This window comes from Malaya genurostris, chromosome 1, assembly GCF_030247185.1.
Source record: "Malaya genurostris strain Urasoe2022 chromosome 1, Malgen_1.1, whole genome shotgun sequence".
NCBI classification, from domain to species: Eukaryota; Metazoa; Arthropoda; class Insecta; order Diptera; family Culicidae; genus Malaya; species Malaya genurostris.
In genome coordinates this window covers 113,203,558-113,218,203 of record NC_080570.1, presented here as the reverse complement: position 1 = coordinate 113,218,203, position 14,646 = coordinate 113,203,558, and the positions used below count along the sequence as shown (strand labels likewise).

Genomic DNA, 14,646 nt, shown 5'->3' with positions numbered 1-14,646 from the left:
GAATTTACTTATGATTTCTTAACATTTTAGTGTAGCAGTATTCTTAATGATAGACAATGAACACTAGATCACTAATCGCTCTGCACTCCAACCGCTTCATCTTGACACTTGACGATCGAGTGTCACATGGTTTAATCCAATCAGTCCATTGGAGTTAGTTTCTGACAAAGTAGCTCTCCAAAAGGCATAAAACCTCCTCATCTTTTGAATCAATATTACAATCATCCAAATGATACATTTAGTACACATTTAAGTTTCCTTCTCCGGAATAAGAAAAACAATAGCAGTTATTGTTCTGCCCAATATACTACACAGTAAAAAATTATGAAATTTGCAGGTGACGCAAATCCACATGTGACTCAATTCATGAGGAGGTAATTTGTAAAATGACTGAGTTTTACAAGAGTGATTTGAATATGTGTAAAAAAAACCGTTTTTCAAGCAGGCGTTTAAATTTATATATATATCTGCAGCCAAAAGTATGTCATAATGCATTAAATATGTGTTAGATCTACTGTAAAAATTAGTCATTTTTGACGCTCGTATATGTTGGTTTCAGACGACGTAAATTTACACGATTTTTTTCTAGATCCTTTCAATTGAGGGGGCGATTTTTTTCTAGGACCTTTCAATTGAGGGGACTGAGGTCCAATAGGTAATAAAAAGTACCTACTATCATTTTCCGGCTAGGACCAACCTAGAGGCTGAATGGAATCCGGCTGCAAAAAATATAGCCAAGTATAGATCCACTGGGTTCCTGCTTCCATGTTGTAAAAGGCCACAACAACAAGGAGTTTCTCTTTTCCTACCAAATTATCCGAACATTTTGAGAGAATTTTTTATCTATTTCCTCGACCTAATAGGGATAGTCTAATCTAAAATATTTGTCTTCTTTTAAGTTATTTTTCGTTCGTGAGCTTAATTCATACGCGTTTCTCATCACTTATTCTCATGTGATAATTCGTTAGCAGAGATTTTATTGAAAGTTTTTCGTCTTTTTTTGAGTACTTTCTCTTTTTTCGCTTTTTTCACTAACTTAACTTTAATCAGCACACATTTTTTTACCAAACGTACTGTTTTAATGTTTTATTTAGTATGTGTATAACTAACTACGAATCTGTCCAGAAGTTCCAGTGTGAGTTGTATGGTCTGAGTAGGAGGATCCTTCGGTTGGTTGTCTTAAATATTTTTACACGGATAAAAATCCATTGCCGGTACCATTGATTAAAAATCATGAAATCATGAATAATGTCTATCATGAATAATAAGTCATGATTTCATGAGCAAAATGATTGATATCATGAACAATAACACAACTTACATGAAAATTTTAATGATATCAATCATTCTGCTCATGAAATTTCATGATTTCATGATTAAAAAATCATGGTACCGGAAATAGATTCTTATCCATGTAGTTGGAATAGTTGAACTGTCTGCGCATGTACTGTGATAGTCAGATATTATATAGGAGATCAGGACAAGACAAGCTCAAAATCTATCTTGAAACTGTTTGGATAAGAGTAGCTACAGAACATAAAGCTTCATTGTGGAACAAATCGAGTACCACTAAACTAAAGCAATAGTTGTTCGTAAGAAATCGGCTCATTCGCAAATAATAAAATATAAATTCAAATAAGCTAATCATTGTCTTATTCTATCATTATCATAGCACATTAGCTTAGTACTAATGGACCTTCAATTGAAAAGATTCCATATTTATCTCTCAGCATCCGGCTGTCTAGAGATAAAGGAAAAACTATAGGTTCAAGAGCTAACATTTCGTTAGAAATTTACCAATGCATTTCGACTGTTATAAATCCAACGCCTATTGTGAATAACTCGTCATTTCCATGTTTGTAAATTATTCTTATAAAACAATTGTCATTGATGTCGTGCTTCGAGGTAAGATTAGGGATTCGATTGGTTTCAAATTGATTAACAACCGTTCTGAGAATTTCAACTGTGCATGATTCATTCCACTTCGAAATAAAAATATTACATTATCAAAATATTTTTGATTAATTTATTTTGATAATTAATTTGATTGTTTTCACACGTTAGCACCATTTTCGAATACCACGTCACAAATGAAAACCGAAATTTCGAATCAAAAACACTTTACTTTAGTAGTCAAAATAAAACTTCCGTGATTTAACGTTTTACTAAGTCCCCCCTCCCCCTCTTGTCACAATATTCGAAATCCCCACAACCCCCCTTTTGAGCGTATCGTAATTTGTGCATGACGCCTAAACGTCATGCTTTGTCACAATTAGTTGCGTTTCATTGAATCGTACGATGTTCCTTAATCTACGAACAGATAATTTGGAATCTAAATTCTGATGCGAAACTTGACTTTTAATTACAACAGACTTCGTAACCGATTAATATATTTGCGTAGGATAATGACTTAGCTAGTACTACAATCCCTTTGGCCCTAAGCATCCTTGAGGTCGAGGCTCGAACGTATGAAGACTGACTTGCAAAGACCAGTGCCTCAAACTCTAACTCTAGTTATATTTTAAAAATATTAAAATTGAGTCGAGCAGTTAGTTTTCAACGTTTCACTAAAGATGGCGTCACCAGAAGTGTTTTGCTGTTATGTTAGCCATCATATACCACAATGAAAACTTGAACATCCATAACGTTGATTTGTCTCATTAAGATTTGTAGAGGGAAAATATATATGGTATGTGGGATTTGGAATAATAAAAATGGTACGACTTCATATTTGTAACCATGAAGATGATGCTACATTCCTTCGAAACGTCGACCACTAACACAAAATAAACATTTTGCAACGAAACTTTTTACCAAAAAACCCACCCTTAAAATAAAGAGTTTCTAGAGAGCGTACATTGAAAGAAAGTCAATCCACGCACTAAAAAGTCAGCTCAATTTCAATGGATTGTTTGCTTATTAAACAGGTCTGTATAAGGAAAGAATGGGCGCCGATAATGTATTATTTTATTTTCATTATGTGAGAAATGCTCGATGCGCGAGTTATTTTTAAGGGTTTATTTTCTAAGTAATATCTTTAGAATCTTTGGGGATTTTATGCAATTTTATGTCAGGTGTACAACTTTGCTTCCGCCGTTTTTTATTTTAATTAAAAGCTTTTTTGCGAAAAAGTGCTTACAGATGTATTATTGAAAGTATTGTCCGTCGCTAGTGACAACTTTCTCCCATCTTTCCGGCAATTTTCGGATGCCGGCTCGAAAAAGGGAGTCCTCTTCTGACGCTATCCATGAAGCAATCCATTTTTCCAACTCTTCGAAAGATTGAAAATGTTGATCTGCCAGGCCGTGTGCCATCGAACGGAATATGTGGAAGTCAGAAGGGGCGACATCTGGGGAATATGGCGAGTAGGGCAAGACTTCCCATTTCAGCATTTCCAAGTACTTTTCGATCACATTTGCGACGTGAGGCCGAGCATTGTCGTGTAAGAGGATGACTTTGTGATGTCGCTCTTCATATTGTGGCCGCTTTTCTTTTAGCTCGCTAATAAGGCGCATCAGTTGCGTTCGGTAGCGATCTCATGTGATGGTATCACCCGGTTTTAATAGCTCGTAGTAAATCACACCGAGCTGATCCCACCAAATACAAGGTTTTTTCTCTTCCACCACCATGTTTGTCTTCGACATCGAAATCACCATTTTTAAAACGTTGAAACCACTCCCGACACGTTCTTTTACTCAGAGCAGCATCACCGTAAGTTTCTGAGAAGCAAAGTGTACGATAAATAAGAGTGAACATTGAATAAACTTGATGGTTTGAATTGAAAGGAATACGATGAAAATAATTTTGGTCATGAACAATTGAATGATTATTCCGAAATCGAATCGAATAATCGAAAGTGTTGTTATATCGATTTACAATGCTTATAAGTGAAAGTTGGTGACTGAATTCATCGAATTTCTTAAAATGTGCTTCCAAATAGGCTACAAATTCTTGGAAAATTCACATTTAAGCGTGTCGCATTGTATTGAAATCATAAAAAAAATATATAGCGCTAAAGTGAAAATTCTTCCAAATATCGCTCGTTTGGCCTACTTTGTTGGACGGTCAGACGCCCATACCGGCACGTATCATCGCAGTCCGGCGCATAAAGAATGTAACTTAATCTCGTGCCATTTCATGCCGTACTCCTCCGGATGCGCGCCGAGTCGAAATTTCAGGCGAGTAGTGGCAGGAATTCGAACAGCACCAGAAACAGGCGGGTAAAATTTTTTTCAAACTAACCATTTTAGATTTATAGTCTCGATCTCTGTCGAACGATAGTCAGTAGCTACATCACCGCAGCCAATTAATTTTCCCATTGATCACTCCACGCGAAGTCGCGTCTATTTCTGGCCCTGCCGAACACTGATGGCCATCAGTGAAAACGAGAGAGCAAAAAAAAGCATGAAGCAGAGCAGCTCATTCATCATAAAACTTCACCACCCGGCGGCAGAAATTTACGCCACAGATACGTGTAATCATTTTCGTCAGTATTGTCAACTGCCATCGGCCATCATGGCGGTGTTCGTCGCATCATAACTGTGCCATCGCGACAACCAACTTCCCGAATCCCCCCCACCCCCCTCCCGACAGAACCAACGAACTTCATAATCGTCAATCAGACCACATTACGTCTATTTGTCGCGCCCGTCGAAGAAGCGTTCCCCGTGAGCATCTGGCGTGGAACCAGATTTGGAGGTCATCGTTCGACACATTAGCACGGTCCGAAACCGAAGACACACTGATAACAAATGAGTTTTTTTTCGTCTTCGTAACCGATGACGTCACGCCAGGAAAAGGGGTTCCACGGTAGACATTCATTTAGGCTGAAAAATTGCTGCCAAAATTGACTTTCCGAGGAGGAAACTGTATACAGCGAAGAGCAGTGTGGTCAATTAGGCAGAACAGTAAACTGACAGACAGGTATTTCTAAAACGAAACGGCAGCGGATCCACGTAGCCTTGAAACCGGTTCCGTCGCCGGGAAGGGAAAACAAAGAGAGAAATGAACAGCTTGACAGGCGTATTTTTAAATTGGCTTCAACCGTGTGTGTATATTACCGCTTTCATTCTGGTCTGGTCTACCGATTTGCCTAGCACCCAGCACTGGCATGCAGGGAAAGCAGCGAGCAAAGCAGCAATGAAATATTATTACAAAGTTTTATTAGAATATTGAAAAATCTACCGGAGAGAGTGCCTGTCCAAACAAAACTTTCTACTCCTGCCGCTGTTGGCCACGGGTTGACAGATGCTTTCATTCCTGTTGTAGAAACTGCGATCAAGTTTGTTCGAGGGGGCGTACGGAAATCAGTAAATAATGAGCTTCATTATTCAACTTACTGTCTCTCTCTCTACTGTTTCGCGAAGATTGGTCCACCTTTGGTTCACGGTGGCAGCGGAAAGCCGAACAAATCGGTTGATGTCTGTGCTGAAGACAACAGATTTAATCGGCTGTTGATGTCTCAAGGGAAAACAATAACACAGTAGCAGCTAGCTAGCAGCGAAACACTGTCTCCCCAAAAGAGCGACATCTATACGGGAGGCCAGCCATCACTTGCATGAATTCCCAGCGGTGAGGATGTAATCCAAACTGTCAAAATAGGCTTTCGTTGCGTGGTAGAAACATGTAGCAGCGAACGCAGTTTCAAGGTTGACGGAAGCACAGCAAGATACCCGTATATGAAAATTTATGGAAATAAATGATGCTACGAATCAAGACCGAATTCTGTTTGATTTGGCCGAACATTCGGAACACACGGGAAGTTTTTCAATCCAATTGAAACCGAACCATCCAAGGAGAAAGATTTGTCTTCAACCACATTACTGTAGAAATGTTCAAACGATTTGATAGTTTTTATACTTTTTTTTTTGTTTGGCTCAATCTATCTGCAATCAACAAGTTCAACCTAGCAACCAGCCAGCAACAGTAAACAAACAGATTGTTCCCGAGACTGAACTCCCCCTCGGTCGTCGTCGTCGTCGTCCTCGTCGTCGGTAGGGGGCTAAGGAAAATCGGAAAGTGAAACAATAAATGAAAACGAAGACGTTGCTGCTTCAGATGGGGTACCCTCATCATCATCATACAAACCAGCATACACGAGTGCGGCAATGATGGGACCCGGTTCTTGTTGCGGTCCAGTTAATTGATATAAATTAAGGTGGTTGCGTGTGACTCATTCATTCCTGCGGAGAACCGGGAGAAGGCGGTCCCGGGATCAGACGAGAGCACTACAACAGCAAGTGGGTCGTGGAATTTCAATAGACAGGCGGAAAATCTCGCGACAGAGAGAGATGGAGAACGAAAAAAAAAATTCAAGAGCCCTTCTCGTAACCGTGCATCCACGTTCGTTTGATGTCGCTGATGCGAGAAGGAAAAATATGAGATTATCATTATATTATATGATTGCTATCATCATCATCATCATCCTCATCATCACACGCCAGCCAGTGTGCGGATTTCCTACAGTGTGCTCCGTGTGCGTCGGTGCACCGTGGAATCGAGTGTGATTCCTGAGCATAGACAGAGAAAACAGTAGTAAAGTTGATGGTTGATGAGATCATCAACAACCAACCGTCGGTTTCAAGTTCTTTGATTATCCATGCTTGCGACAGTGCACAACAGCTGAAATTTTGTTACTTATGACACTTTTGTTTTGCTTTCCTTACAGTTCCACCACTGGCGTCAGGGCTTCCGAAAGACGATGAAAGTAACACACCGCAAACTGATTGCTACATACAATGTCCGCATTGTCACTCGACTCTGCAGGGTTTTCAGGTGAGTAATATCTCGTGGTGGTGGGAGTGAAACAGAAAAATTTAACAGTAAAAAAAAACGTCTTCTCCACCCGACAGGCACTGAAGGAACATCTCGAAACTGTGCATTCCATGATTAAACAAGAGCATGACTCGGCAACACCATCCCCGCCGCTGTCCGCCTTCTATCAGCAATCGTTCCAATCAATAGGTGCTTCCCTGCCATCTCCACCGGTTTCTTCTTCTGCGCTGGACAGCAGCTGTAACGAGCCAACATCGCTGGCGACGAATGGCAGAAGTAGTAGTAGTAACAGTAACAGTAGTAACATCAGCAGTAGCAGCCACAGCAGCAGCAGCAGCAGTAGTAGTAGTAGTAGCGGTAGTAGCAGCAGAAGTACCTCGGCAGGTGGTGGTCTCAGTGCCGCCACCGTTGCCGTAATTGCTGGCGAAGAAGGTGGGCGGTCTATTAGTCCAGCGAATAGCAACAGCAGCAGTATTGGTGGTAGAAGCAGTATCGGAGTTGGCGGAGGTGTTCACGGCATCGGCAGCAGCAACAACTGCGGAGAACCCTACGCATGCTTACAATGCTCCGCCTCATTCCCAAATCGTGACTTACTTGAGAAACATGAGCTGATGCACGTACCTAATGCTCTGGTGGTAAGTTTTTTTTCTCTTTTTCGTTACCTCTGCCGTCCGCCGCTACACGGCAGTGGAATATTTATTTAACAAAACGTGTCGAGCGAGAACAAGTACACTGCCACTAGAGTACCTACTGCTGAGAGACCAGTTTTTTTAAACCTTTTTTTCCATACGGTTTCTTTATCAACTCGAGAAATCGCACCGCGAAGAGGCTACGAATCCAATTGCGTTATCTTCTCTCGTACTCTTGCCGCAGGTTCTCAGACAGACTCTCAGAGTTGCTCACACTCGAATAGCAAGCCCGTTAATGCTATATACGGTGTTTCGGATTTTACTGCTCTCATCCACCTCACCTATACACCTTGAGGTAGTTCCTGAATATATACATTAGCGAAGGACCATAGCAAATTAAAACGCAAGAGTGCTTAATTTCGTTAGCAAGCAAAAAAAACGCGGTGTCTTCTCCCGTACCGACCGAACTAACAATAGCCAATTGAGCTGGTGCTTTTACATTTTTTCACACTCCCTTGAAAGCAAAATGAAACACTGTCGCAGCTGCATCGCGGGATGCACCAAGCAAGAGAAAACCACCTTTCGTAAGTGAATCTCCTCTGTCTGCTGCTGTTCCATCTATCTCCGAGATGATGGTGAAACGCACCCGTAAACGAAGATGGAACACAAATACAGTGTAGAACAGAAAGAAAGATAAAACAGACAAGAAAGAAAAAAACAAAATGAGAATGATGATGGGAATTTTTTGAAATATGCATACACACACAGCCACAGCCTCAGAACTGAGTTTGCTAACCGTCAGACCCTTGACGCGCGGGGAGAGATACTTGCGTCGTCCGGATTCCCGTGAAGTCGCCGTTAGATGGATGTGCAGTCAGTCGAGCGCGATGTGTATGCTTACAAGTGCATCGGTTGGGCAGGGAGAATACCGGCTTGGGACAAGGAAATTAATTAAACATTTCCATGTAAGATAAATTAATTTCAACAACTAATTTCTCGCGGACCGAACAATGGGGTTTTATCGTGAGATGGAGCCGCCAACCGACGCACTCTCGGTGACAAATATTTTGTTGACAGATCCGAGACGAGGCTTTGTGGTTGGGTTGGCAAAATTGATACCGATCATTAGTTAATTGCCGAAACGCGCTCGAACCAACCACCGTTCGAAAAGTCCGACAGAGCAGTACTCTAAACGGCTATCCGCATTAGGCCGATCCGACCGATCCGAGCTCTCCGGCGTTTACTTTTTCTCTGCTTCGGCTATGGCTGAGCTGCACATGCACACAGCTGCATGTGCAGCTCAGCCATAGCCGAACCAGAGAAAAAGTACACGCCGGAGAGCTCGGATCGGTCGGATCGGCCTAATGCGGACAGCCTTTAATGGCTCTTGACACCGGTGCCTCCGTACCTGAGTTCCGACCGGGTGAAACCTGCGTGGTGATGATGGTCAGCGCATAAACAGGCCAAATTAACCGTCAAACAAACCACGACTATTACTACACTACGCCGGGCGGCATCTGTCACCGCGAAGTACACTTTCAGCAATTAACATTCAATTTGACTTTATTTACACACCAGCAAGGCGTTTCATTACCATCGGCAACCCGAACGGGGTCTTGTTTGTGGCGCTGGATTATTGCTACTAATTTAATTTCATTTTAATTTAATGAATCCGTATCAATAGCATATCGACAAGGTTGCTGTCCAACGGTAGATAGAGGATATCATTACACCACCCGCACGGCGCCATATTGTTTCAAACGCCACATTTGGGGTCCACTCATGCTACCACAACAACAGGCGCGTGGCTGTGTACGCTCGATTGGGCGCTAATCGTTTGTCACGCTTATATGGCTTGGAGCGTACAGCGTACATCAGTGCTTCATTGACGCCACCCCTCGTTCGTCACCGACCCAACCCAAACCCCGACCGCCTGGAAGATAGGCAATCAGCGGTGCGATACGAATCGACTAGAAACGACCAATTTTATTTCACTCGTATCACTGAAGGTAGCCGATGATTTACGACGAATTCACAGTCACACACACCCACCGAGAATCAGTCGAGATCACCGTCAGAATAGTATTGAAAATATTGTGCTCTCTCGTAGGCATTTGATTGAATGGCAGTTCGATTGATCACCGTGGTCCCATTTAATACCCAATCGCTTATCGATCAATTTAATTGAGAACAACATTCTGTGCAGAATAGCGCGTAATTTGGTGTCCACTGCGTCATTCGACTGTTTGTTTAGATTTGTACAAATATAAGTCGAATCTATTTGTTCTTGAATTGAATCGCATTCGCAAAATGTAATTCTGACAGTTTTGTTATTTTCAAACTTTTTTTTTACGGTTTTGAATCCATTTTAATAATTGGTAATCTGAATCAGAGATAGACTTCATAGTACACTGAATTCGTAACCAATTCAGGTTGAGATCCAAAAATGTTATTTGATTTACATGCAATCCGATAAACTGTTTGTGTTTTTGACATGCGAAGAAATGAATTTCATTGTACTAACTTCGCTTATTTTTCACTAGGTCTCGTCAAAAGCTAAAATTTCGAAGTCTCACCAATCTCAAATTTGACAAATGTCAGCTATTCCCGAAATTGCCAGCATAAAGTTTACTGACTGTTCGGCATAACCTTTACCGAATATTCGACAAAAGCCTTTAGTAACCAAAAGTATTCACGAGTTGTGCACTGCTTTTGTGGTATATCAGATGTAACAGTTCGTCGTAAGTGAAAACTAAAGACTGAGGAATGGATATTTGATTGTGTTCTTCGATACAACGAGAAAACGATATATTTCTGGATGGGAATTTTTTATTAAACTTATTTCGTATCATGATACAAATAAGAATTCTGCACTTCAAGCAACTTTGTCAATAACTTCATCAATAAAACCGTCTCGAAGTTGCAACTTAAGACAGCAATTTGTTTTCAACTACCATAAGCATGAGCCACTGAAGCCTCTCCTGAAGGTATGCATACAAGTTCTCACAGAGACAAACGACACAGAGACCAACAAATCGTTGAGCTGAGCTGAGTAATTCCTTCTCTACTTGAATCTGTACATTAACTCATGTGCACGGAAAAGACACTAATACAGCGACAAGAGTTACTTCCAATATTAAGTTGGATTCATATACATCCGTGCCTAAATACACGCAATTTCGGTGCACAAGACAAAGTGCTTGAGTTCAGAGCGTCACGTATTGTTTACGGTAATGTGATATGAAAAAATCCTTTGGCTGTAATCGACCAGCAAGCGCAAGTAGCTTAGGATGAATTTGAGCATTTGTAGTTATTATACTTACTGGATAGATCGAAGATTCTTACGGCTTATTTTGGACTAATTCCATTATTTCCAATGACCACCGGAAATTTTCTCCGTAATATTTCGTCAGAAAATAATTCCGTAATGCCAAGCGAAAATGTAGAACGTGAATGACAGTTGTTTAGCCGAATTTCGGCAAATGCATTTGCTGATTTCGGAATAATTGTTAATCACCGAAGAGTTCAGCACAAAATTGTACCAAATCTCTGCAAAAAGATGCACTTTGCCGAGAGATCATTAAAACTACTAAACGGAAATCTCGGAAAACATAATATTGATTACTGAGCAATCAGCAAATTTGTGCTGGCAAATCTGTGTCGGCATTTTACTATTCCGAGCTCGAAATTTGGTTTTAAGTGTGTATTGTTTAGTCGAAGTCGATATAAAATATATTCAACAATATAAAAATACATAAAGATAGTTGGAATTGTGGCTTCAACTACCGACTCGTAACATTTGATTTGTGTTTAGTACCCAACAATAATCGAATTCAAAGAGTTACACACTTAAAACCGATTCACGAGCTCGGTTAGTGAAATGCCGAATTTGATCGGCAAAACGATTTCATACTGATTAGTCGGTAATGCAAATGCTTTTTTCCAAAATTCGTCAAAATTATATTCTAATATCTCGTATCTTTTTGCCGATGTTTGGTATCATAATTTGCTGAACTTATCAGTAAATATAAAATACACCGGGATCAGCAAATGCATTTGCCGAGATTTCGAACGGAGAACTTTCTTTTACCGAAATTCGGCAGAACACTTGTCATTTAATGTCACTAATCGATTTTGCATCGTACCTCAATTTCTTGCGAAACGGGAAAATATACAGATTGTGTGATTTGAACAAACGACGAATTGATGTTTTACAGATATTTCGGCAAAGATAGCTTTTTCCAAAAAAATGGGTACTATTTCCGAAATCTCGGCAATTCAAAATGTTATCCTATTAGGTTTAGTAAATTACCGTGTTTACCAGCAATCGGTCGTTTTACCGAAATCAGCAAATTAATAATATCAACTTACCGAAATCTCGGTAAACAGCTTTCAGACAACCTACAGTCGGTGATTCATTAGACCATCAGTCATTTTTCTGCAGTTCAAAACTGAACGATGCGAATAAGTGCTTGTGTTCATATGTGGAATCAGCTGAAACTAAAAATTGAATTCGAATATAGCGATATGTTTTGTGATATTAAAAACACGGGATAAAAATTCTCATAACGCTAATCTACTGCATGAAATTGATTGGATTCCGGTATGATTTATTTCCTTTAATATTCAATGTTTTATTGAGCCATTACTTTCGTTGTAGCCGGAGTCTGATTTTCTGGGAGAATTCAAATGAAAGTGTATCCATTATACTGTGTTCATGCTTTACAGTATTTTCTTCATCTGATATGTTATTTTTTTACATTTCCGAGCCTATCAGCTCAACTGCCAACATAATGTTGAAATCAATAAATCTATGATGACGAGTTTTAAGTGGAATTATTTCCCTAAAATCTCAGCAATAACTCGCATGCATGAACACCGATAATTTCGGTAATTTCTTTCAAAAGCGACGAAGATCTCGGTAATTTATAGTCTTTCCGAATCCTAAAGTCTCGATAAACGCAAATTATCTGTCAAATGAAAAATACCGAGAATTTCAGTTGTTTTAATGTTTGCCGAGTACTCGGCTATTCAAATCTCGGCAAATTTATGATTTCTTTTTCTGTGCGTTTTTGCCGAGCTGATATTAAATTTTATTCTGACAATTTCGGAAATTACTGACAATTTCGGCAATTACCGACAATTACGAAATCTGGGTTTGCCGAGATTCTAAGTAATTATACGTTTCACCGAGACGATTAACGAGCACACGGCAGTGGAAATCTCGACATTTTTCGCCGAGATTCAGCTATAAAATTTAAGTGTGTAGATGAAACCAAATTGTAAATAAACCAAATTTGATTAGCTCACACGTTGTAAATCGAAGATAAAACTGAAATTACTACCGAACACCGGTGAAAATGAAGTTTGCGAAAAATTCTTCCCCTAGAAGTAGAAATTCAATCTGCTCTCTCTCTTTTTTCCCAAAACCATGAAACTATCCTGTCTTTAGCTATTCTGGAGATGGAGTAAGTCACATCTCAAAAGTAATCCGATGGATCATAGTCCGTCTGGAGATCGATGACTGGATAAAAACTTTTAAATGTTATTTGTTATATGAGGTCAATTTTTTTAACGTTTTTTACTTCTGATAATAACATTAAATGATGAAGTTTCTGACTGTTTCAATGAGTTTTAAAACCTGCTTTCAATACAACCCTAATCAAATGGATAGTCTTTGTTTCCTATCTAAATTATAGATTTCATTGTGATACTAGCGCGGATGGTATAAAATTTGTAATTGAAAATGAACAAAAATGTATGTGGTTTTTCACACGTATGCCTCAGTCAGAGCCATATCATCGGAAGACCTTTTTTCGAAAGCCATGTTTTTTATACGAAATTTACTCTCTTGATTGAACTCAACCAGATAAATATATAATTCTCAGGAAAAAAAATTATACTACTTCGTTCAAGTCATAGCTTACTGTATAACACGGGTGAAATTCAGATTCTAAAAATGAGCAAAACGAGTCATGATTTAAGGGAAAATAATATATTTTCATTTTATGATAATACACCATGAATAAAACTTCTCGGATCATGATCTATTTGGACTGATTTCGCTGAAATATAAACGTAACGCACTTGACGTTGTTGGGTATAACTTCAGGTGTGTTTCTGCAACGATGTTAATTTTTGCAACATAAATTCAGTGAAAAGCACGACGAACTTCTTCTAATCAGAATCATTAACAATTAAAATATTAAGGTTTTGAAAAACGACGACGCCTAAAATAACGTGTTTACTTGCGTTCATTGCTCCAGTTTTGAATTTGTGAAAAGAATTTAAACACCTAAACGAACTGCATGAAAAAACACGTGTGAATCAAATCTCTTAAAAACCTCTCTCTACCTCCAAATTCACAATCGAATTTATTTTTTGGTTTACGCTAGCTCTTGGAATATTATTCTAGCAACAACGGTCACATCAAATATGTAAGAATACATTCAAACAAAATGTAACATTGATGTTTGTCAAATGAAAGGCGTAGCCGTGCTTAGTCTCTTATGATGTCAATTTTCGGCTCATTATCTTTATTTTTATGTTATGTTTAATTCTCTATCAGCTGGTGGGTAAAACAACACGATTATTAAATGAACATGCTTCAGGATCAAGTAAACATTTTCAGTAGGTTTTGCTTTTCAATGTCTGATTTTTGCCTTACCATTAATCTATTAAGCAATCTATCACATCACTTGAGGCAGAGGGTTCGAAGTGATAACCGGGTAGAAAATTGGAGTTACGAGCTTTGAAAGAAATACGACGCATTTTCGAACCATGATTAATTTTCATGGGAGTAAGTAAATTTTTTGCACACAAAAATCTTAGCTTTACAACTGGCGGAAGTGACGATTATCGCTGATATTGTTTACTGTACGCACAGATAGGCAAATGATTACTGAATTAAAACAACACGTGACAAGCCTGTTTCGACTTGTTGACATGAATTATAAGTGAAGGCACATATCTCATATGAAGAGTCGAGAGTTTTATCAATTTCTCGACCTACAATCGATGGATTGCGCTGTAATCGATGTCAGTATGCTATTTGCATAAAAGGTGTAAAAAATTCGAAACTCCTGAGTTTGGTACCACAAAAACTTCGAACAAACTCATCATCATCTTGCCATTTAAACGCTTTAAAGAAGATAGTAAATTTCACTCGAGCTAGCGAACTCACGTTATAAGATGAATGAAGGACCACAGACGAGTATGGATACCGTTACCATAAACAACAACG

At 39.3% G+C, this 14,646-nt stretch overlaps 1 protein-coding gene across 1 annotated transcript in view; it reads left to right on the top strand.

The window, feature by feature from the left end:
- The window catches only part of LOC131425433 (zinc finger protein 1), a 68,927-nt gene that overhangs the window by 24,370 nt on the left and 29,911 nt on the right, over positions 1-14,646 (top strand). The window contains exons 2-3 of the mRNA XM_058587351.1: positions 6,668-6,774; positions 6,852-7,409. Coding sequence (XP_058443334.1) covers positions 6,668-6,774; positions 6,852-7,409 — 665 coding nt within the window. The remainder of the gene's footprint in view (positions 1-6,667; positions 6,775-6,851; positions 7,410-14,646) is intronic.